We start from the raw sequence: 23,756 nt of genomic DNA on the forward strand, positions 1-23,756 counted from the left end.
AAAGCCTAACAGTAACAATTTAGTTTAGAAAACCAATTTAAAAAGAAAAAAGAATACTCCCCGATTACTGTTAAATCTGAAATTGCTACTGCTGTTAGCTTTTAATCCATAAAAGGAAATTTTTATGTATGTGTTTCCATGTAAACTAACTCCCGTAAATTATTCACTAAACAGAAAACCTTCCTATTCTCAACTTTTGTAGGCTTTGAAACTCTCTTCCCTAATTCACTATGAGAACTGTGGTTGGCCTTTATTTTATAGTTGAAGATCGTTCAAAGCTTAAGGTCATTGTTATAATCGTGGCAGCTAAGTGAAGACAAATATTGAGTCCAGGACCTTAATTTTGGATGGGATGCTGGGGTGCGGCATTACCTGGCTTTACCAAAATTTGACTCCTTATCTACAAAAACCTGTATATAGGGGGAAAAAAAACATTTTCTATTACTAGTGCTGCAGTTTCAAGCTACTTACCCCAGTTTTTGTCCCATTATCTCCTAAGGATCATCACCTACACCTATGTTTTCTTATGTGCCCCGATGACACGATTTAAAATGATTTGACTTCTTTGGGCTACAAAAATATTTTAACTATACGTCCACAAAGCATAAGCTTGAAGCCCTCAGATTCTTTGAGTGCCTCAGTGTGTATTTTACCTGAACACCTAACCGGTGTTAGCCAATTCAAAGGTCTGTGATGGTCAAAAGAAAAAAAAAAAAAGAAGGGGCAGGGGTGGACAAGTGGCACACGCCTGTAATTCCCACCCTTGGGAAGCGGGAAGCAGCTCAAGGTCTTCCGCTATACAAAGGGTTAATTCTCACAGAACTGGGGTCTGCAAGTCTAAGGATTCATTCAGAAACCTGTAGCAGTAGGTTTTGTTTTATTCATGGCCAAATCTATCCTTTTTTTTTTTTTTTAAACCCTTACAATTAATGTTCATTTTTGAAATGTCATTGATGATTAAAAGACATGTATGCTTGTGAAAGTGACTCACACAGGCAAAAGTGCTCTTTAAAAAAAAAAAATCACTAGTCCCTGGAGATACCAGCTAATATTTCAACATTTGTTTTCCAAATTTCCCTTCGCCGTATAGACGTTTCCATAGCAATGGAAAATATTATACATATTATCATCCTTCTTTATGATGCATCTCCCTTTAGGGTGTCACACACACCTTGACGTTTATATATCCCCATGGACACCATCGCTGTACTCCCTTCTGTGTCCTATTGTGTAGATCCTCCTCGATTTACCAAAACAATCTCCCGAGGATGGGCATCAGCTTGTATGCAACTAAGTCTGGCACAGCCCTATCTACTTTTCTAACTGCAGGCCGCTCTCTAATCACAGATGCATGGAAGGATCCCAGTTGTTCACTGTCACGTCTGCAGTGAGGATCAAGTGTGAGGGACTATCATTTGCCCGAGATCTTTGCGATGGATCAAAAGAAAAGGACAGAATAGAGATGCAACCTCTTCCTTCAACTCCAGCAGAGTGAAGGGGACAGAGGAAGCCTGCGGGCCTCCCCTCTGTGCCCAGCTGAGCAGCAGCTTCATCCACAGGAACTGCTGCACTTCTACAGACAAAGGAGCCGGGAAGCTTCCGTTTCTTCCTTCCCTTTGTTTCTTTTAAAAATATTTAGAAGCGCAAAGACAAAGAGCATGGTGTCCTTGCTTTGTTAACCTGCCTTCTTTCCTAAACACTTTATCTGATGCCATGACAAACTAACACTCACGCAGTGTGTGTAAGCTTTCCCATCCAGAGTGAAGACTGTTCAGGTCATGAGTCATCCTCCCCCGAGTTTGGGATAAATAAACCTCTGACATGGCAACTGTCCAACTAGAGCACTTTGCAGATGCCAGGATGACGGGCCAAATCTTCATTCAAGTGGAAGCCAAGCCTTAAGTCAGACTTGCCCAAGAAATCCTACACGGTCAGCAAGAGGCCCAGAGCGTCTGCAGTTAACGTCATCTGCTTGTGGTTTTTTTAGTTGTTGTTTGAAAGGTTGGGGATCAAAACCAGGGTCTTGCACACACTACGCATGCACCACACCATTGAGATAGCAAAGACCCTGGCGCTTTGCTTTCCACACACGGAATCCTCACCCATGTACGCTGCCCAGTGGAGAGCGCGCCGGTCCTTCTTGTCAAACGCGTTGATGTTCGCCCCTTTGGCTAAGAGCAAATTGACCATCTGAAAGATAACAATGAAATGAAGTGGGTCCCTCGGCAACGGTGAGGACTCCTCACTGCCTGCAGGAGATCCAAACCAAATCAGCACCCACCCTAACAGCAGCTTGGGGGTTCTGACTAAGGAGACGATGTCCTGCTGCTCGTGTCGAAGGAGAAGACTGAAAGGACAAGCTACTTTTTCAACTCATTATGGTCTGGATTTGAGAATGGATATAACTTCCCGGGGTGACATACCTCTATCACTCTCACATTCGCAAAGCCCCAACACCCACCGCATGGTTCCATCTGCGCTAACAGGGTCTGAGCAGTGTGTCCCTGTGCCCAGTGATGAGAGGACTCACCTCCATGTGTCCGTTTAGGGCCGCGTGGTGCAGGGCTGTGCGCCCACCTCGGTCGGAGACATTGACACTGCTCAGGAGTGGAATGATCACCTCTGCACACTTGACAGCCTTGTTGGCCGCTGCCACATGGAGGGGGGTCTGCCAGTTCTTGTCTCTCGCATTGACATCAGCAGAGTGTTTAATCAATACTTGCACTGCCTCCTACAACAAAAGCAGTTTGCAGGGTCACTGACAAATGCCCAATCAATACTTCCTCTGTATAAATTGCTTCTCTGGACACAGGAACTGTACAGAGAAAGGGTGGGGGGAGTGTGCGGCCCTCCCTGGCAGGCTGTGGACAAGCCAAGACAGATGAGATCTGAAGAGTAAACGCAGACTGAGGCAATCACTATCTTGCTTTGTCAGGTCAAGAGTCCAGCCCCCACCTAAAATCAAGTATGTCTTTCTAAAGGCACAGTTTTCTTATGAGGCATCCTTGGATCACCTGAGAGCATTCATGTGCAAATGTGCATAACAGGTAAAAGAGCTATAAAAAAAATCTTACACACACACACACACACACACACACACACACACACACACACACAAAATGTTTTCTAAAATGAGAGGAGTCTGGAAATAAGCCAACAAGCCCCCAAAGCCTGTCACACACTTTTTGAATCTAGGTTCTTTATGGCAACATATAACCTTCCATCTGTAAGATCAATCTGCAGTGAACGAAGTGATTAATGTACTGCCTCAGTTTAAAGCTATAAAATGGGTCCAACTTTTCCATTACAATTAGTAACTCCTTTTGTTGTTTTGGTCTGGTTTGATTTTTTTTTTCTCTTTAAAGTAATGAGTGACAATCATTTTCTTTTTTTATTATATTGTATTAATTTATTCATATTATATCTCAGTTGTTAGCCTATCCCTTGTATCCTCCCATTCCTCCCTCCCATTTTCCCCTTACTCCCCTCCCCTATGATTGTGACTGAGGGGGACCTCCTCCCCCTGTATATGCTCATAGGTTATCAAGTCTCTTTTTGGTAGCCTGCTATCCTTCCTCTGAGTGTCACCAGGCCTTCCAATCCAGGGGACATGGTCAAAGGTGATTTTCTATTTGTTTGTTTGTTTTGAGACAAGGTCTCAGCAAGTTGCCCCAGGATGGCTTGGAACTCATAATGTAGCACAGATTGTCCCTAAACTCATGATCCTCCCATCTTGTGTGATGAGGTCATGGGTACACACCACCAAGCCTGGCTATATTGAGTAACTTCCTTTGCCACTCTTTTTAAATTTTTTTTATTTTAATTTTATTAATTTATTCAGATTACAACTCAATTGTTATCCCATTACTTGTATCCTCCCATTCCTCCCTCCCTCCCACTTTCACCCTAATCCCTTCCCCTAAGTATATGACCAAAGGGGACCTCCTCCCCCACTATATGGTCATAGGCTATCAAGTCTCAACTTTGCAGCCTGCTTATTCTTTCTTTGAGTGCCACCAGGCCTCCCCATCAAGAGGAGGTGGTCAAATATGGAGCACCAGAGTTCATGTTAAAGTCAGCCCCCGCTCTCCACATAACCATGGAGAATGTCCTGTCCATTGGGTAGTAGATCAGAGTAGGGGTTTGATGTTTACTACTTATATTGTCCTTGGTTAGTGCAATGCCACTCTTTTTTTTTTTTTAAACAATTATTGAGACTTCTGAATTTGATTTCCTTACCAATTTACCTATACTATAGAATTAAGATGTCTGGGCTCAACTAAGGTTTTACTAGATTTCAACATTTCTTTATGCCTCTTGTCTAGTCAAGTGACGTATATAGTTCATTTCAAGAATAAAATATCTGCTGATTGCTTGCTTCTCTTTCCTTCCTGAGACCTCCCTAGGACTCGTTAGTGGTCTTAGCCAAGGATGTCTTGTCATTGTGGCATCAGTACCACATCGCCCCCCCCTCATGAACCTACAAGTTATGTTTAGGGTCCTCACTCACCAGAGGATGGGTACCCAAACTACTTTATCACACGAATATGTGACAGCATGGCCCAGACAATTGATTTAACTCAGCAAAACCAACACTTTGAGCCCAAATTTCAGTGCTTAAAAAAAAAAAGTTCTGTGAGTCAGAAGTAGTAATGTATTGAGAAAAGCAACTAACTTGGATGACAACACGAGAGTAAAAAGAAACTGTAGCCAGGCAGTGGTGGTGCACGCCTTTAATCTCAGCACTCGGGAGGCAGAGGCAAGCAGATCACTGAGTTCAAGGCCAGCCTCGTCTACAAATCGAGTCCAGGGCAGTCAAGGCTACACAGAGAAACCCTGTCTTAGAAAACAAAACAAAACAAAATTAGAAACTATAGAAATTGATCACACAACTGATATGAGTAGCGCAGTAACTCTAGGGCCCGCTTCTGGATGATGCAAGTAAAATTCGGGAAACTGATACAAGAAAGGCTGACAAAAACAGTATTCAGTATTGCTTGAGCCCATTTTAGAGTGAAACAAGAATATATACTTTTTTTTTTACCCCTCCCCTGTGTGTGTGTGTGTGTGAATGTGTGTATGTGTGTGTGAATGTGTGTATGTGTGTGTGTGTGTGTGAATGTGTGTGTATGTGTGTGTGTGTGTATGTGTGTGTGTGAATGTGTGTGTGTGTACATGTGTGTGTATGTGTGTGCGTGTGTATGTGTGTGTGTATGTGTGTGTGTGTATGTGTGTGTGTGTATGTGTATGTGTGTGTATGTGTGTGTATGTGTGTGTGTGTATGTGTATGTGTGTGTACGTGTGTGTATGTGTGTATGTGTATGTGTATGTGTATGTGTGTGTATGTGTGTGTGTGTGTGTGTGTGTGTGTGTGTGTGTGTGTGTGTACACAGGTCATACGAATCAGGACTCTCCTTCTAACATATAGGTCCTAGAAATTGAACGTAGGTCTTTAGGCTTAGCAGCAAGGGCCTTTACCTGCTGCTGAGCCATTTCACAGGCTCCACATGCGTTGTTGATGCTCACCGGTACATGAAACATTGCTAGAACTACAAAGATCAAGATAAATTAATTTGATTCTAGCCTACAGTTGAAGAAACAAAAATAAACAAAAGGACATTTAAATCACAATATAAAATTTATATTTTAGAATAAGAAAACACTTTAATCTACTTTGGTCTGATGAGTTCTGAAATTGATTTGAATTCAGAGAGAGTCTGTTGTGACATGGGAAGGCAGTACAGGAATCTCCACTTGCATCTTTTCCTTCAAAAAGGAAAGCATTATAGCTGATATTCACCTCAGGGTCAGCACTCTGCCCTTGGGCACTGAAACCCTCACTTATGTAGTAGTAGAAATCCTCCAGGAAGGATGGTGCGTCTACAACACTGATGACTCGAGGCTCACCCTCAAGTCTTTCCCTCTGACTGCACTTCACTGTTCCGCAAAGTGTACTTACAGGGTCTAATACGCAGCTTTAAACCGAGAGTCCTAAAACTGTGGCACAGGAAGCTGCGGCAGGAGAATTGCAGTTTGAGCTACAGACTGAGTTTAAGGCCAGCCCAGGCATCTTAGTAAAACACTTTCTTAGTATAAAAGGTGAAGGGGGGGATTAGAAATTGTGGTAGTTTGAATGAAAATGGCTCCATGGGATCATTGGGACAGGCACTGACGGGAGATGTGGCCTTGCTGGGGTGGGTGTGGCATTGTTGGAGGAAGTGTGTCCCTAGAGAAGGGTTTGAGGTCTCAGATACTCAAGCCAGGCCTAGTTTAACTGTCTCTTCCTGCTGCCTGTGACTCCAGATGAAGAACTCTCAACCCCTCTCCAGCACCATGTCTTCCTGCATGCCGCCGTATTTCCCACCATGATGACAAGGGACTAAACCTCTGAACTGTAAGCCAGCCCCAAGTAAGTGGTTTCCTTTATAAGAGTTGCCAGGGTCGTGGTGGCTCTTCACAGCACTAGAAGCCCTGACAGGGGCATATCTTACCGGCAGGATGCTTGGCTAGTGTGTGGAACCCCAAGCTCAATCCCCAACAGTGGGGATAAGGGGCGGGATCCATGCTCGGTAACCAAGGACCAGAGATAACTACAGCAACAGAGCCAGGACAATCCCAGCACTTACACTTCTTACTGCTCTAGGGAGAGTTTTGCACCACTGGAGTTTGTAGGTTAAAAACAAACAAACACACACACACACACACACACACACACACACACACACACACACACAAGAAGGTTTAATCAGATTTGACAAGAATGTGGAAAAGGCAGAGAAAAGACTAGTACCTTCGTGGCTATATAAACAAAAGATAAAATATCCCACCCTGTACATACATGCTATTTCATGTATGGATAACTTAAATATAAATGAAATAAATTATTTTGAAGATGTGTGCCATAAAAACGTTTTGCAGATACAGGACATAAGATGGTAGCACCCTTTCTCACATTCACAGCAAAGCAATACTATGCACTGTCACTTAAATACCTTTTAGTTTAGCGCTATTTTACCGTGCTTGTGTGGGTTCTTGCTTTTGTTAAGTGTTATGTGAATTTAGGATAGATTAACAAAATATGCAAGGTCATTTCATAAACTTCTTCTGTTGGGAGATAAGACTAGAGAATTCTCGAGCAATTTATAATTGAAAGTTAATAAGGTGTAATTATCTTTTTCTCTCAGTGCTGGCGATCAAACAGAGTCTGCATGCTAAACCAGTGCTCTGTCAGCATCAGCATGCCCGGTGTAAGATGTGTGGCTACTAAGTTAATACACAGGAGGGGAGTAAGACATTGCCTAGGTGCATTTGAATAAATGCTTAAGGATAATTTACAATTCATTTCTTCAAAGCAATGTGCTAAGCAAAGATAGTATAGAGTTACAGGCAAGTAACAGTTACATATAAATAAATGCCTTTTATAAGGGAGGCTGGAAGATCTTGAGCTCAAGGCCAACCTGCGCTGCAATCAGACGTGTATTGGGTCTTGTTTTTGTAAAGAAAACCATTTACAGGACATAGTCTGCCTGCTTTCACAGTGTCCATGCCACAGCTGAGCTGAGAAACTGAGCAGGGGAATGCAAAGGTGAGCAGGCTTGCTCTCCAGCCCTCTGCGGACAAAGTTTGCAGAGCCCCCGAGAATAGCCCGGGATTGACTTCTCAGAAACTGAAAGCCGTCAGGTCTGATTCCAATTTTACTTGCTGGGAAAATACTGTTTAAAACTAAGTCACCTTCGAAGGAGGAAGCTCTGTTGAAAGTCAGAGGCCGTGGCTGTGCGGTGAAGGGTGAGTGGAGGATGCTCAGAGAGTCCGAGCTTGAGTGGAGGATGCTCAGAGAGTCTGTGCTTTGCATAGTGAGGAAAAGGGCTTGGTGTGGCCCGGGGAAAGAAGAGGTGGGGACCTGAGCTGGTCACCACAGGGAGAGGTGGACACCAGACACCTAAAAGCAAACTTACCAAAGCAGACACGTTAGTTAATTAGATGAATGCTAGGCATTCGAGCAACAACCCAAATCTCCCCAAACCTTTGAGACCACCCAGAGAATGCTAGACTTGTGCAAGATGGGGCACGTGGTACTCACTTAATCAGCTCTGAAGCCCAGGAGATCATGGCTGGCATTTGGGCTGCACTTTAAGAGTGCAGTTTATTACCAGCCGGGGAGAAAGTTCCCCCAATGCGCTGCAGATGTTACCACATTGGCCTTTCACACCCAGCTCTCACAGTTCAAAGACAGCTTGAAGAACCACAATCTTTCTTTCCCCTCTACGTTTGTTACATGCTTTACCTCTGCTGGTCTCTATTTTCATATTTATATCTGTTTACTTCACGACTCCCATCCTTTCCACCTTCCTAATGTGAGAGGACTTTATCAAGAAAGGATACATATACAAAGGAGGAGTTCTTGATTTCTAAACATCTCCCCTGCCCCTTTTTGTTTGTTTGTTTGTTTGTTTTTTGTTTTTCAAGACAGGGTTTCACTGTATAGCACTGGCTGTCCTGGACTCACTTTGTAGACCAGGCTGGCCTCGAACTCACAGCGATCCGCCTGTCTCTGCCTCCCGAGTGCTGGGATTAAAGGCGTGCGCCACCACCGCCCGGCCAAACAGCCACTTTTTAAAACATGAAAATACCTGCAACACAACTCCTGTGCCTAAGACTCAAGGAACATTACGTGAGAGAGGGAAGAAAGATGATAAGAGCCAGGTCGTGCAATTTACTGCAAGATTGTGTCCTCTAGGAACGTCAGAAATGACCACTCATAAAGTCTCCCCGCAACTTGACTGCCCAAATGTGAGCTGAGAAATAATACGTATGCTAAAGTGGACACAGACAATACATGGCCTAAATGAACAACTACAGGCAACTAAGGAATGCTGGGAGTGGGGGAAATAGTCTTTCCCAGGGAAGAGCACACCAATTGGTAATCCAACACCAGATGGCCAGCCCTGAAAACATACAAGTAACACTATATATTTAGGAACACACACACACACACACACACACACACACACACACACACACACACTTATACACACATCATATATATGTAAGAACAACTAATGAAAAACAAGAGGCTATGGCTTTGGAAGAGAGCCAAGAAGGGGTATATGGGACTGCCCAGAGGGAAGAAAGGAAGAGGGAAAGGACACAATTATATTGTAATTTCAAAAATTAAATAATATTTTTTGAAAACCATAAAAATATAGCTCGAGATGATTTGAGGGCTGGGGATGCAGCTTAAGGATAGAGCGCTTGCCCACGGTGCACAAGAGCCTAGACTCGATGACCACTGCAACAACAACAAAGACTGTGGCATTAAATTCACAAACACACAAAATGGAGAGGACCCAGTGGTTCCCTGGGATGGCCCTTTTCTTTCCCAGGCAGCCTTGGTTCTTGGGCAGGATGGCTGGAGTTCAGGGGGAGGACCCATCAGCCAGGCAGGATGGCTGGAGTTCAGGAGGATGACCCATCAGCCGGGCAGGATGGCTGGAGTTCAGGGGGATGACCCATCAGCCGGGCAGGATGGCTGGAGTTCAGGGGGATGACCCATCAGCCAGCCAACTCAGGGCTACAAGTGTTTTCTACCAGACTTTGATGAGCTCAGCAGGGAAGGAGCCTGGCAGAAACGCATCCAGATGCTATTTCTCCTGAGCTATCTATAAGTTTAAGCTGTAGCTTTCTCCTGCCAAACTGGCATCATATGTTTAACAGAAATCTAATATAATATTCAGACCACACCAAATCTTTGCTTTAAAAAAAAAAGATTTTCATTTCACAACTGTGTTCCTATTTCAAGCATTTTTGACCTGGGAAGTGCTTTGACTTGGTTTTGTAAAGAAGTAATTTTATGAATACTTAGGAGAGTAATTTTTAAAATCAAAGATAGCTTTCTTTTCCAATATTTTCACACTGAATATGAGTTTCCTCTAATATACATATACAAGTACAGAAGAGACCAACACTGGAACAGGAAAGCCACTACTTTTCGGACTAAGAAAAGATACCTAGACAGTGGTGACGGTCCAGTTTTTAACAATTAAGTTTTCGGCTAAGCATGGTGGTGGTACCTGCTGTAATTCCAGCCCTTGGAAGCACAAGAAGCAACATCACCAATTGAAGACCAGCATGGCACCAATTCTCAAAGAAGCATTTTATTATTACATCCAGCGCTTCAGAACTTTTGCAAAATATAATAGAAAGTAATTAGAATAAAAATGATAAAAGATAAATCAATGTATTGTTAAGTCTAACAAAAGTTTCATGCTTTTCTTTTGTGAGCTTTTTTTTTCTTTTTCTTTTCCTTTTGTTTATCTGGTTTTATTGAGTGTGGCTCCCTGTGCAGCACAGGCTGTCCTTAAACTCGAGATCCTCTGGTCTCAGACTCTGGAGTGCTACCATTGCAAGCACAAGCCACCACACTTGGGTGTGAAGTCCTTCAAATTCTCCCAAAGTTTCTGAAAGCTCGTGGGTAGGATCACAGTGCTGGGCTAGTGGCCCTAGCGGGCAGGCCACAGCGTGCAGTGTTCCCTCAAAGCATTTTCTTTTCCTCTTTTGAATGAATAAGCACCAGGGAGGATCCTACTATTTCTCCTGAATGAAGGTTCCAGCCTTGCTAGTGCTCAGTCTTATGGCTATAGGTCTTGCTGGATGAGAGCCTGTGGCAGCCTGCCCTACACATGAAGACAGAGGGGAGGACTGACTCGGATGCCACTGGCCGAAGATGGCATCCACCGTCACCTGATTTCCCACCTGAGTTCTACTTTTTATGGGTTTCTCTCTTTGTAAAGGCCATTCCATCTCCTGATGAGTAGACGCACACACTGCAGCAGCATATGGAAAAGATGAGAAGAAACAGCACACACCTTAAAAAACTACCACCTTTACCTCTGCACTTAACTCGGCCACAAATCAAAATGCAGAAGTAAGGGTTAGAACCACACATACTCTTTGCAGGCATAAGCCATGTCAAAGTCAATGCATTATCAGTTGCTTTAGACCAGGCTCTGGGTCTTAGACAACTTTCTGCCAGGTAAGATGTGCCCACTCGCACTATAGTGGCACGGCCATTATGGAGGTAACCAACAGCTCCCTGATTTGAGGCTCACTTCTCAACTCCATTGAGTTGTTTAACTAAATTAACAAAGTGTAGAACCACCTTCAATTTATTTATATATATATATATATATATATATATATATATATATATATATATACACACACACACATATATATATACATATATATATATATTACCTATAGGCAATTACCACTCTCAGCATTAACCAGAGAAGCCTCTTTCCAATGATCTGCGGTAGTGCAAAGACTCGTGGCCACAAAAGGTTCTGAGAATAATGACGGTTGAGTGGTCAGCCTTAAACAAGAGATTTATACTATCACCTCCAAAGCTCAAGGGGCTTCACAGAAGACGGGCTGGAAAGAACAGAAGAGGCAGAAGACAGGCTGAAAGCTGCCATGTCCTGGGTGACACGCAGCCATTGAAATCACAAACCCTCAACAACTGCAGGTGACTACACTGGATATGTATCAGAACAGGCCCAGACATGGACAGCTCTCTGCTGAACGTCTTTCAACTGTCACTGCCTTCAGGCGTGTGCCCACTGGTACACTCCGTCAAGGTCCAAAGGAAAGTTCCAAGCCAGTGGTTACATAGATGACCTTTGTTCAACTAAATGGGTCACAAAGGAAGACTAAAAGCAATGAATATGGGAAATGGACAAATAGGGATAAACCAGGGTTCATAAAGATGGGAAGATGATTTTTTTTTAAGGTGGGGAAGACCCTGGCAATGGGCAAAGAAACACCTTGGTGGAGGTGGTGGTGTTCTTATATCAGTCACGGGCAGAGCAGATGGCAGTCCTTTGTTCATCCTAGCTTGATGCCTGGCTTGGTGGCCAAAGCTCTCTTATGCCTAGGACACATCAAATCAAACCAAATCCAGGCAGCATAGCACAGGAGGAGGAAGGCAGACAGAGAACTGCAGACCACCATGCCACGCCTTAGACCTGCCCTCTAGCTCACGGCACAGGTGGACCCCATGCAGCACTGATGGAGGATGTCACACGGGGGCTCACCAGCCACATGGCCAGCCTGCAGCGGGAGCCACCACAATGTGCAAGTGTTGTGGTGGTCAGACTGGAAGAGACAAGTGGAGCACCTTGAGCGTTATGAAGAGAGACGAAACTGGAGACTTGAGGGTGGAGAGGAGTAGCCTGTTTGAGTGGCCAGCCCTGGGTCCTGGGGACGTGGTGAGGTTCCAGCCCGTGCTGCCACTGAGGTTCGTGTCTAATTCCGTGGCTACGCAGCGGCAGTGGACTGTGTCAATGTTCATGACTCATTACCACTAGAGTACATGGGGAAGTCCCTGGTCAAGGCAGCCTCTGGGGATCGCGTGGATGCCCAGGAGCAGTGCAGAACTGGCCCTGGCCCTCCCTGGATGCAGTGCTCTGGAGAGATGGCCCCTCCTCTCACTTGGTGGTACCCTGTCCAGGCAGTACACTGAAGCTGGTCCTGACAGCAGGAATGTAGGTAAGCCAGCCCCAAGACATGAGTGTGGGAGAGCTGACCTTTGCCACCTGTCTGCCATGGGATGGCACAGGCGCAGACACGATGTCCCTCCCCAACCCCTTGCCATCTCTGGCAGTCAGGAAAGCTGCCCACAGAGTCATGACCTTGGGAGAGCTAAGCCCTCCCCCTCACCAACTGCAGCACTTGGGAAAGCAGGCCTTGCACCTCAGCTGGACAACCCAGCAGAGCTGAACCTGGTGATAGAGGGGGGCCAGTGCCGGTGAGCCAGCCCTGAGAGTGAGGGCTCAGAAGAACTGACCTCGCAAGCCACTTGTCTGTGATGAGGTGACAAGAGTACAGGGGTAATGCCTTGCTCCCCTCCCTCACACCTCACCACCTGAGGCAGTGGGGAGAGCTGGCCCTGGGGTCTTGAAAGCAGGAGAGCTGGCCTCAACATTCCTCTGCTGTGATGTGGCCTGGGCTGCAGTGAGTGAGGTGTGTGCCCTCTGCCCCCTTAGACCTCGCTTCGCACCACCTGAGACAGACAGGAAAGCTGATCCTGGGGACATGAGAGTGGATGAGCTGGCCCTGGCCCTGCTTCTTGCTGGTTGCAGCACTTAGGAGAGCAAGCCCTGAAGCTCATCTGGGCAGCACAGTAGGGCTATCCCTGGTTGAGGAAGCACAGGTGAGGCAGCTCTGAGGGCGAGAGGGCAGGGGAGCCACTTGTCTGCAATGCACTGGTGTAAGTGCAGAGGTGATACCCTCCCCTTCTGCACCTCATCAACTGCAGTGAGATGCCCCTGGGGTCGTGAGAGCAGGAGAGCTATCCCTGCCCCTCACTGGCTATAGCACTCAGGAGATAGGGCCCATCACCTTGTCTGGGCAACACACTGGAGCTGTCCTTGTTGGTGAAGGATGCGTGAGTCAGCGCTGAGGGTTTGAGAGCTGAGAGCTGTCCCAGCCCCTCACAGGCTACAGCACTTGGGAGAGTGGGCCCTGAACTATGACTGGGCAGCACAGTAAAGTTAGCCCTGGAGGTGTGGGTGTGGGTGAGCCAGGCCCAAGGGCACAAGAGCAGGAGCGCTGACCCTGCCTCCTGCCAGTGGTGGCATTGGATGGCCTAGATGGAGCAATTCTGGTGAGCTCGCCCTGGTGGTGCAGATAAGGGAGAGCTGGCATACTGACCAGTTCAGCCACCCCAAAGGCCCAGTCCAGGATTCTGAATTGGCCCACCCCAAAATCTATATGATCTGCGAATGGTTGGGATGTGTGAAAGGCCAGTCCTACTGATCCAAAGCTGCAGGATCTCCATGACACAGGGCAGCAACAGGATAAACCGGGGAGGAATGCTGATGAAGATCCAATATTGATGGATCTCACAAAAGCCAGAGATCTCAAACTAGACCGATGACTCATTGCAAGTGGAGATGTGTGGACAGAGGAGTATACTGTGGGACATACTGTGACACACTACAGCTTCCATTATGAGATGTTTTCTACGCTTTGTTTTTGTTGTTGTTGCTTGTTTGTTCACGTGTTTTATTTGGTGGGGGGAGTGCAAGGGTGAAGGGCACATACGATGGGACAGGAAGATGATCGGGACTGGGGTGCATGATGTGAAATCTGTGGACAAATGGATAGAACTAACTAGAGATGATCATCCTGAGTGAGTTAGCCCAGAAGCAGAGAGACACACATGGTACACACTCACTTATAATGGACCCTACCCAGGAGGCACGTCCCATGAAAGTCTGTAGTTACCCGGAGATTGGGAGAGTTGTGAGGACATCCTACTGGGACTCTAGGTGAGAGAAGTATGGGAGAATAGGGAAATAGAAGGATCCAGAGGGTCCTAGAAACCTACCAGAAGAACATCAGGACAGCGGATCTGGGCCCAGGGGTTCTGCTCAAACTACTGCACCAACCAAGGATAATACTTGCAGTAAACACCGAACCCCTTCTCAGATCTAGCCAATGGACAAGACATTTTCCGCAGTTGAGTGAAGAGTGGGGACTGACTCGGACGTGAACTCTGGTGCCCATATTTGACCACTTCCCTGTGGTGGGGAGGCCTGGTGGCACTCAGAGAAAGAATTAGCAGGCTACCAAGAAGAGACTTGATAGCCAATGACCATATAGTGGGGGAAGAGGTCCTCCTCGGTCATAGACCTAGGGGAGGGGAATAGGGTGAAAGCGGGAAGGAGGGAGGAACGGGAGGATACAAGTGATGGGATAACAATTGAGATGTAATCTGAATAAATTAAATTAATTAAAAAAATAATAGCAGTAGTAGTAAAAAGAAACTCACAAAGAATCAATAAAACATTTGTAAAAGATAGAGGCAGAGCATAAAGTTATCAACTAACTTAAGACAATATCTGACTTTCTGTAAAACTATTCCCAGTACCCAGTCTTAGGTTTCATGCATTATCAGAGGCTCGGAGGTTAAAGCAGATTAATCCTCAAAAGGTCTTTAGCACACGGTGAGTGCTCAAAATATTCTCTGCATGGCAACATTTAGAAAAACACAATGTCTTCCTTCAATCCAATACCCCCAAGACAGGATGCAAACAATTTTAACTTTTCAAACCCAACCATAGTCACTAGAATAGGGAAGTGAAAGGTCCAGCAATTCTGCTTCAGCACCACTCTGCTCATCACAGCAGAAGGAACACATGTGAGATGCCAGCACATTCACGCTCAGGCCATCTTGGGCCACAAACGTCATAATCTCAGAGGCCATGCCGTGTCCTCCGTGAAAGTCACCCAACACAGCTGCCAGGGTGGCTCAACAAACAAGTGTTAGGCTTTTTCATGTCCAACTCCAGGCTTGCACGCACTTAGTTCTGTTCCTCACAGAAAGAATCCATAATTCTGCTCTATCCCAGAAAGCAAAGCAAAGAAGGAAGAGGAACAAACACACTGGGCAGGGGAGACACTGACGTCACCCACAGCATTCAGAATATTCTCTCCAGAAACCTCAAGTCTTTCTTATCTCTGCTGGCTACTGCTACAGAGCACATTTTGTACATTTCTCCAATATTTACAGTAAAGTCTCTGCATTTTTCCACCACCTTGGGAAAAGTCAGCAAAAAAGGACGATGGGATCAGTGAGGCATTAGGTGGCGGACAATGTTGTCTGGTTCTGAATTGCTTTGATCCTGGGACAGCCAGATGTACCAGGTGACAATGTTGGGGGTACGACAGAGTTCAGAAGCTTTTCCATGAAGAGATTGTTTTGAGTACACACTCCTTAACAATCTCAATCTGAAGACTGGGCCATGTGCCGGCTCATACTGAAACTCGGCACCCTCTTTAGCAAGTGCTAATAGCCAAATACAAAAATCCAACCCAATCCCCGCCCCCACCCCCATCCTTTCCCTCTCCCCCCACCTACTTCCCCTCTCTCCCCTCCCCCAATTATAAGGAGAGGCATGAAAGAATAGCAAGAAGACCAAAATCAGAAGGAAAAGTGAGCCCTAAGTGAGGCGTTCACAGCATCGGGGTGAGCCCAAGTTCAGCTGTTCACTGCATAGTCACCTCTAAGGACAGACTCAGAGACTGCAGTTTTCACTAAAAACTGCTCAATGGTGGCAGATGATATAAAGGCGTTGCCTTTTGTGAGTTTACATTTACTTCCTCCCTGGCAAGAGCCATCTGAGAGCAAGTTTTTCTCTTTACCCAGAAAACCTGCAGAGGTTGCTGGTCCGTTGAGGAAGCAGCAAGTGCCTTTCGTAGACACAGAGACAGAACTGAACAGCCCGTCGTCATTGGGATGGCTGGGCTCAAACATATTAAGGCATGTAATGACAGTGGACTGGTGGCTGATGGCAAATGGCTGTTTTGAGGATCAAAGCTTTTGTAGGGTGGTCACTTAACAAGGTCACAGGGCACTGAAACCATGTGTTGCGTGTCCCTCTCTTCCCTAGTACCTTTCTTTGTAGCTCCATCAGCATGCACAATACCTGGTATAGAGAAAGGGTCTAAATCCTTTAAACTAAGAAGACCCCATTCTTGTTAATAAAGAAAAGACTCTATGCATATGTATATTTAAAAAGACATTACATTTACTAAGGATTAAGTCTTCTTATAATTTAGCCTCTGAAGTACTCCCACATGAAGAAGCTGAGTTCTTTTTTTTTTTTAAATGTTCATAAATACCTTTTTACTATACACACAAATGGGCTATATTTATCATTACATGCTGAGGAAATGTTCAGATAAGACTTACATACTGCTATAACAAAAGCTCAGTTTTTCAAAAATTATACAATTTTTGGACACAGCTTATCTATAGTCCATGTAAATCTCCCTGAAGCAACCAGAGATATCAGGAAGCTGACTTCTTGAGGCCTGTTTTCCTGTCTTGAGCAGCCACTGCATTCCTTTTCCCAGGTACAGAAATACAGCATGGGGCCATCAGATGGATTCCCTGGCACCTGAGCAAGGTAGTGTAGGATTCTTTTCCTCCCTCCTTCCATGTGGCTATTTGGAAAGACAATACAGATACGCCCCTTAAAAACACACACACACACACACACACACACACACACACAACCTCAAACACCCAGCACGGCAAGGGAGGTAACGAGGGCTAAGCTGCCACATACTTAGTGGATTCTGAAATTCTCACACAGCTGCCAAAGAGAAGCAGCTAGCACGGATGTCAGGCACAGACCCATGGAACGTAAGCAGGCTCAACAGAGAACATCATCACCTCTTCAAATGCCAGAGAGGCAGCTCCCTTGGGCAAATTTACCCACACAACATGCAGTACCTTTGAGGTGAGAATCTTGTGCCTTCTCTGGCCAGGCCTATATTCACTGGTTCCCTCCCAGCCCTGTTCCCTCAGTGGCCTTCCTTTTCTATCTGTTAGCCTCTGGACCAGACGACCCATTTGCAATGCTTTCCACAATCATCCTCCTCAACACTGAGGTCCGGATTTCCATAATTAATGATAACATATTTGTATTTCCAGCATTCAACAAACTAGTTTTTGAGTACCATTCTCAATTGTTTCTAGAACATTCCAGAGTTTGCATCCATCACAGTGATGATAATGATGATGATGATGGTGGTGGTGGTGACGATGATGGTGATGATGATGATGATGAAAGAAGAAGGAAGAAGGAAGAGGAAAAAGGAAGAGGAGGAAGGAGGAGGGAGAAAAGGAGGAAGAGAAGGAAGAGGAGATGCTCCTGCTCCATGGAGTTTACATTCCAGTGACATAATTCCCAGACTGTATCCTGAAAAGAACAAGCTAGCTCCCAGGAGTCCAGCTCCTCTGCCCCATCCCACAGCACCTGCTCATCTAAGGACATCACTCTTACTTGCCATCTTTTTTTCTCCTCATTTCCCTAAGGTACCAAAATCCTGTCAGGTTTGCCTCTAATTGTCTCTGAAATGACTATTTCCTCCTCATGCCTCAACTTCAGCCTTCCCTTATTTCTTTTGGTCTCTTGTTGGCAACCTTATCTGAGCTACTGTGTGCTGCACCCACCTCTGCCATCTGCTCACAGGGTGTTAGCTTCTGTGGCAGCCCAATGGTCTGACTGACCCCACACCGCTCTCTCCACCTGATGCCTGTACACTCCCCTGCCCTTTCTCCTCTTGCACACAGATACCCAGCATCAGCCTGCCCTCCTCCTCCTGGCCTGCTGGGCCCCTGCTTATCCTTTAAGGACTAGCTTGGCTAGCCACTCCTCTGGGGAGATGTACCATGTTCCTGGCCAGCTTGCTTGCCTCCTGCCCCGATCACACTCTGGCCTTGCATAGATCTGCTTGCTGTGTCTCCAGGCTGAAGACTCAGGGAAGTCAAAGTCCATGCTGCCCAATTTGCACGGCCAAGATGCCTCCTACTGCACCCTGTCTGACATGCGCAAGGCACACAAACAGCTACCCATTTGGGTAGCATTCTTGCGTTGGTGTAAACGGCTTCTGTCTACCCAAGAGGACCCTGGACACGGTGGAAAGAGCCCTAGCTCTACAGACAGGAGTAGGTATTAGACTCAACAGGGAGGTCACTCACGTCACTTCTGGAGGCAACAGCCCTGTGCAGTGGGGTCAGCCACATGTTGTCCTTGGCGTTTACTCGAGCTCCTGCAACCAAACAACAGCACAAGTTAGGGCCATAATTGAGTCACAGGCCGAGTGTCCCCATTTGCCTGGTAGCACCAGAAGATCTTTTCTTTGCATCAGTTGTAATTTGACAAGATTTTATATGGGGTAAAGAGACCAACAGAAACCAGTCCTACCCTGAAATCCCAATGATTTCTCCAGTACTAGCCAGATAGCTTGATAAAAAAGAAACGGTATTTCATGAGTTTCCAGACAAGACAGCCTGTGCAGACTGTTCACATCTTCACGCTACGGAACAGGCAGACTGGTTCAAGCCGAAGCTGAGACTGACTCACATGAGAGATATGTCCCATGCTCACTTCACTGAGGCCAGATCAGGGCGCCAAACGTGACTAGGCTCCTGGGAGACAAAACCCATCTGGCTCCCTTCACATTCCCACAACTCCCCATGGGCGCAAGCCTACCAAAGACACATCTGAACAATGGAGACACCCTACACAAGTCCGCTTCAGGGTTCTGATAAAGTCTGCGGTCATCAAAAGACCATTCCATGAAAGGCCTGTGAATAGGAAGGGAGAGAGGGCGTCGTCTAGAGATGCGGTGAGAGGCTCCCATTTTGGTCTTAGGATAGTGCAGTGAAGAGGCCCCTGTGACGGAGAGGAGGGAGGCTTCAAAGAGAGACTAAAAAGACAGGCAAAGGAAGAAAAGAGTAGGCGCATTGGGGACAAGAGTCGAGAGAGTAAGTCAAACACGGAACCTTCTAGAAAGACAGCAGGAGACATCCATGGGTAAAAATGAGGTACTACTTAAGCCACGGACTAAAAGAAATAATAAATCATAGAACTGGTAGTCTTTTTCTGTACTGAGAACAAATACCATCAGCAGCATTCATCACAGAAGAGAGCGTGGTCCCTCAAAGGGAATGCTCACCCCTGACCTCCATGAAGACCACAATAGAGTGAGAAGCCCTGAGCTAAATGCTCTGAGGTGAAATGGGTGGGAAGGACAGTGGGGCTTACAAAGCCCGGGGTTTGTGTTGATTCCTGCGGCCACTATTGCAAGGACTCGAAGCTTCGAATCTGTAGTCTGACCACATGCATCCATTCCCCACTCCCTTTATCGGGTGTTTGGGAGACTCTCTTCATCGGAAGACAATACCTCATAAATCGCAGAGCACTAGGAAGTTATTAGCAGTTCTTATTTCCAAATCGCGTCAGTATCTTATCTACTCCTAAGTCTATGGCTAAGAGCCTCAAGGGCAGTGAGAATTACAATGCAGTGCAAAGGACTATAAACTATGAAATATACAAACACGCACATTCTTTTAAATTTTCACTTAAATTTTTAAATTTTATTTTAGATGTAAAGTGTTTGTGCATGTCTGGTATCCACAGAGGTCTAAAGAGGGCATTCCAGAACCCTTGAACTGGAGACAGACGCTGATGAGTGTGGACCACTGTGCGGCTGCTGGGAACCAAACCCGGGTCTTCTGCAAGAGTCAACACGGACTCTAAGCTGCTAGTCCGTCTCTCCAGGCTCCAAATGCACACTTTTAAACTTTAGTTTCCTTTACATTTATCTCTGTGTGTGCCCACGTGGAGATCAGGATTCTTACCTTCCACTAAGATCTTGAACTCAGGAGAGAAAACTTAAGATTGTCAGGGTCAGCTTTTGGTTGTGTACACCATTATCTGCTAAGTCTTGTTGGCCTCACAAGCACATTCTTTTTCTTCCTTAAAATACATGTGTGTACAAGAGTGTGCATATGAGAGAGAGAGAGAGAGAGAGAGAGAGAGAGAGAGAGAGAGAGAGAGAGAGAGAGAGAGAGGCCACAGAGGACAAAAGAGAGTGTCATAGCCCCTGGAGCTGGCATTACAGGCAGCTGTGAGTCACCTCGTATGGATGCTGGGGATTGACCTCAGGTCCTCGGGGAGAAAGGCCAGGTAAGGTTTCTTAACCCACTGGGCTTTCGCTCCAGCCTCATCAAACATATTTTTAAAAGTAACAGAGACTCAAGTGTTATTGAATCCTGAGGCCAAGGAAACACAGATGTGATTTTTTTTAAAGGTAAATTTTAAAATCCAAGTTTTTTTCCCTTAAGTGTTGGTACCAGCAGAATGCAGGAGTTCTGTGGTTGCTGCACAACTTCCTGGTTTAGACAGGAAGGGAGTTTATCCTTACAGCTCCTAGTAGGACATTTTGGAAGCTAGTCAACCCTTTTAAAATCACCCGCCTTTTCTTACATTTTGACTATGTACAGGGTTAGTGCAAAGTGCTTAAACCAATCTCTCTAGTTAACCACATGCATGATCATTACTTTTAAAGCTGTTTCTTTGGTGCTGAGGTAGCTAGATACTGGTCTGTTATTCACAGTTTGACAGAGCACATCTTGTGTTTTCTGTCTTTCTGTCTGTCTTTCTTTCTTTCTTTCTTTTTCTTTTTCTTTTTGTAAACACAAAAGGTTGATGCAAAAAACACATACATAGACATTTACTACACACACACACATAACCACCACATACAACACAACACACACACACACACACACACACACACACACACACACACAATCCTGCTGGATCTTGGGAGGTTTGTTCATTCAATAAAAGTTCCTGTCATGTAAACATGAAGCCTAAGTGCAGCTCTTCAGGACTCATACGCTTAGAGAGCCAGGCTGAGGGTGGAGAGGGCAGAACTTGGGAGCTTGCCAGCTAGCCAGGGTCGCCAACCGACGAGCACCGAGCTCAGATGCAGTGAAACCCTGTCTCAAAAATAAGGTGGAGGAAGAAGAGAACCAACACTGACCTGTGATCATGCATACCCACACCTATATGCACACAGCATACATCCACATACGCACACGAGAATGCTTGCATGTGTGTGTTCACATAAATTGTACTGTTCGCACACTCTTAATGTCCTTGTTCCACTTAACCAGCTATATTTTGTATCTATCTAGGTTGACATAGAGTGAGTCAATATCTTTCTATTGCTATATGTATCCCAATATAAATATATCATTTTTTTAGACAGTTCCTCTTTTGATAGATGATAGTTTAGTTACCCCCAATGGCTTTCCAAAAACTACAAATAACTGGCGTTCATAAAACGACTGCTGTGGTAAACATGCAAGTTTTTGCCCGGAACAGGTAATTAAAGTGGACTTCTTGAGTCACAACCAATGCACACTTTTTGCTTTGATCGTGTCCTTGGCTCTCCAAAGCATGGCAATTTACATCCAGCGTCTAAGACTTCTATAGTTTCCCCATGTCTTCATCAATACTTTATATTACCTGTCACCTAAAGTGTGACGAATCTGATTTGATAACACTGCATTACACGAGGAGAAAGAACATGTGTTTTATCCCAAAGGGTAGACGGAGAGAAACTTCTGGAGGAGGTGGGTAATATCAACATGATTACAGCGATGATTTCATGAGTGCATGTACAAATGCCTAAACTCACCAAATTAAGTGTGTGTGTGTGTGTGTGTGTGAGAGAGAGAGAGAGAGAGAGAGAGAGAGAGAGAGAGAGAGAGAGAATAGTATATTGATTATACTCCAATAAAACTCCTTTAAAATAAGGTTTAAAATACTGCAAAATCTAATTGGAAGAAGATGCCATCTTTTTTCTTTAGTACTAAGTTTAAACATTTTTCATCATGTTTGTTTCCTGCTTGTAATACATTTTCTGAGAACTACTTGGTTCATATTCTTTGCCCATTCCCCCCCATATAAAATTTAAAGGTACACTAACCTAGTAGTGTTGTTCTTGCTATCACTAGTATATATTGACTATGTTTAGTTTTATGCAGATGCAATTATGGCTTTCTATATTAAAACTGTCTGAAGGAGGAAAATGCCTGTTGCCTGCTGCATCCAAGACTCGCACGGTGCAGGGGCCACTAGCATGGGTGCTGTCAGGTGCAGGCCCATGGGTGCTTAGGAAGTAGAAAAACTCGTTATTAGACCTAAAGAAACTGTTCCTTTAAGCCGCTGAGCAGCTGCCAGGAATGCCTCCTTTCTCCTTCCTTGAGCTATGACAAAAGCAGTGTCATCTGCCTGCAGTGCCTCCCTGAGCCACCTCCCCACCCCTCACCCCCCACCCCACTCCCCCACCCCACCCCCACCCCCGGCTCTGCACCCCCTTCCTCTGAACACTGTGGAGACCCTTGTTTACCTCTCAGGATGGGGCCTCAGATGGTTTGGCCTCTTCATTGAATATTCATAACTGATTTTTTTTTTCCAAAGGAAACCCTGTGTTGTTTACCTGCCTGTCAGGCTCCTTTGTGTTCTGCATGGCTAACTATTTAAAGGTAAAATGCTCTTTTACCCAAGGACGTCACAATTGTTAATCACGAAAATAAGTATTAAATATTACTGGCTTTTTAGAAACAAAAGCCCCGCTAAAAATGACCAAGCACCGGTCTAGCTACAACTAGGCAGGGTCTTCATTTTATCCCTACTAGCACTCTGTTAGTCCCGAGGGATAGGGGGTAAAGGCATCTTTTCCAGAGGTAATAGTTCTGTTCTTTTAGCCTTGGCATCTAAGACAAAGTGGAAGGGGAAGAAGAAGAAGTGAGGTGATCAGGATGGACTAAATGACAGGAGATTTGTACCAATCAGAGACAATTGATTCATGAGGCAGTCTGTCCAAAGACCGGCCCATCAGCTTATTAAGGCAAATAAACACTCAAGAAAGAGTATGTGCAATATGACGATAAGATCGTGCAATTGTGTCGCTATTTCTTTCTCTCTCTCTCTCTCTCTCTCTCTCTCTCTCTCTCTCTCTCTCTCTCTCTCTGTCAAACAGACCAGGTCTTCCTGCAGCTCAGGGGTCCTGGCACCTTGGAAACGTGCATGATAATGTCATATATGTGGCGATTGCTTGAAACATTTTTCAAACTCTTCTTGAAGTTGCTGCTAGAGCCGGCTTGCACGCTCACAAGAAGGTAGCATATTAATTAGTATTGCACCATGTGTGTGTTGGCTCTGCTTTGTTTAATCACACTCTTTTACCAGATTGAAAACAACAACAACAAGCTCATCCACAAAGAATGACTCTTAGGCATGAAGGGATAAAGAACCGTGCACCACATTCTGTGGACAAATGGGACTAGGAACTAGGAAGCAAAATTGGGGGAAAAAAAT

At 45.3% G+C, this 23,756-nt stretch overlaps 1 protein-coding gene across 3 annotated transcripts in view; it reads right to left on the reverse strand.

Moving 5' to 3' along the window:
• The window catches only part of ANKRD44 (ankyrin repeat domain 44), a 295,573-nt gene that overhangs the window by 108,661 nt on the left and 163,156 nt on the right, over nt 1-23,756 (reverse strand). For all 3 annotated transcript variants that reach the window (XM_084779451.1, XM_084779452.1, XM_084779453.1), the window contains 3 exons: nt 18,557-18,627; nt 2,531-2,731; nt 2,103-2,190 (listed from right to left, as the gene is read on the reverse strand). In XM_084779451.1, the coding sequence (XP_084635577.1) occupies nt 2,103-2,190; nt 2,531-2,731; nt 18,557-18,627 (360 nt within the window). The remainder of the gene's footprint in view (nt 1-2,102; nt 2,191-2,530; nt 2,732-18,556; nt 18,628-23,756) is intronic.

This window comes from Acomys minous, assembly GCF_964271855.1.
Source record: "Acomys minous genome assembly, chromosome: 4".
Classification (NCBI taxonomy): domain Eukaryota; kingdom Metazoa; phylum Chordata; class Mammalia; order Rodentia; family Muridae; genus Acomys; species Acomys minous.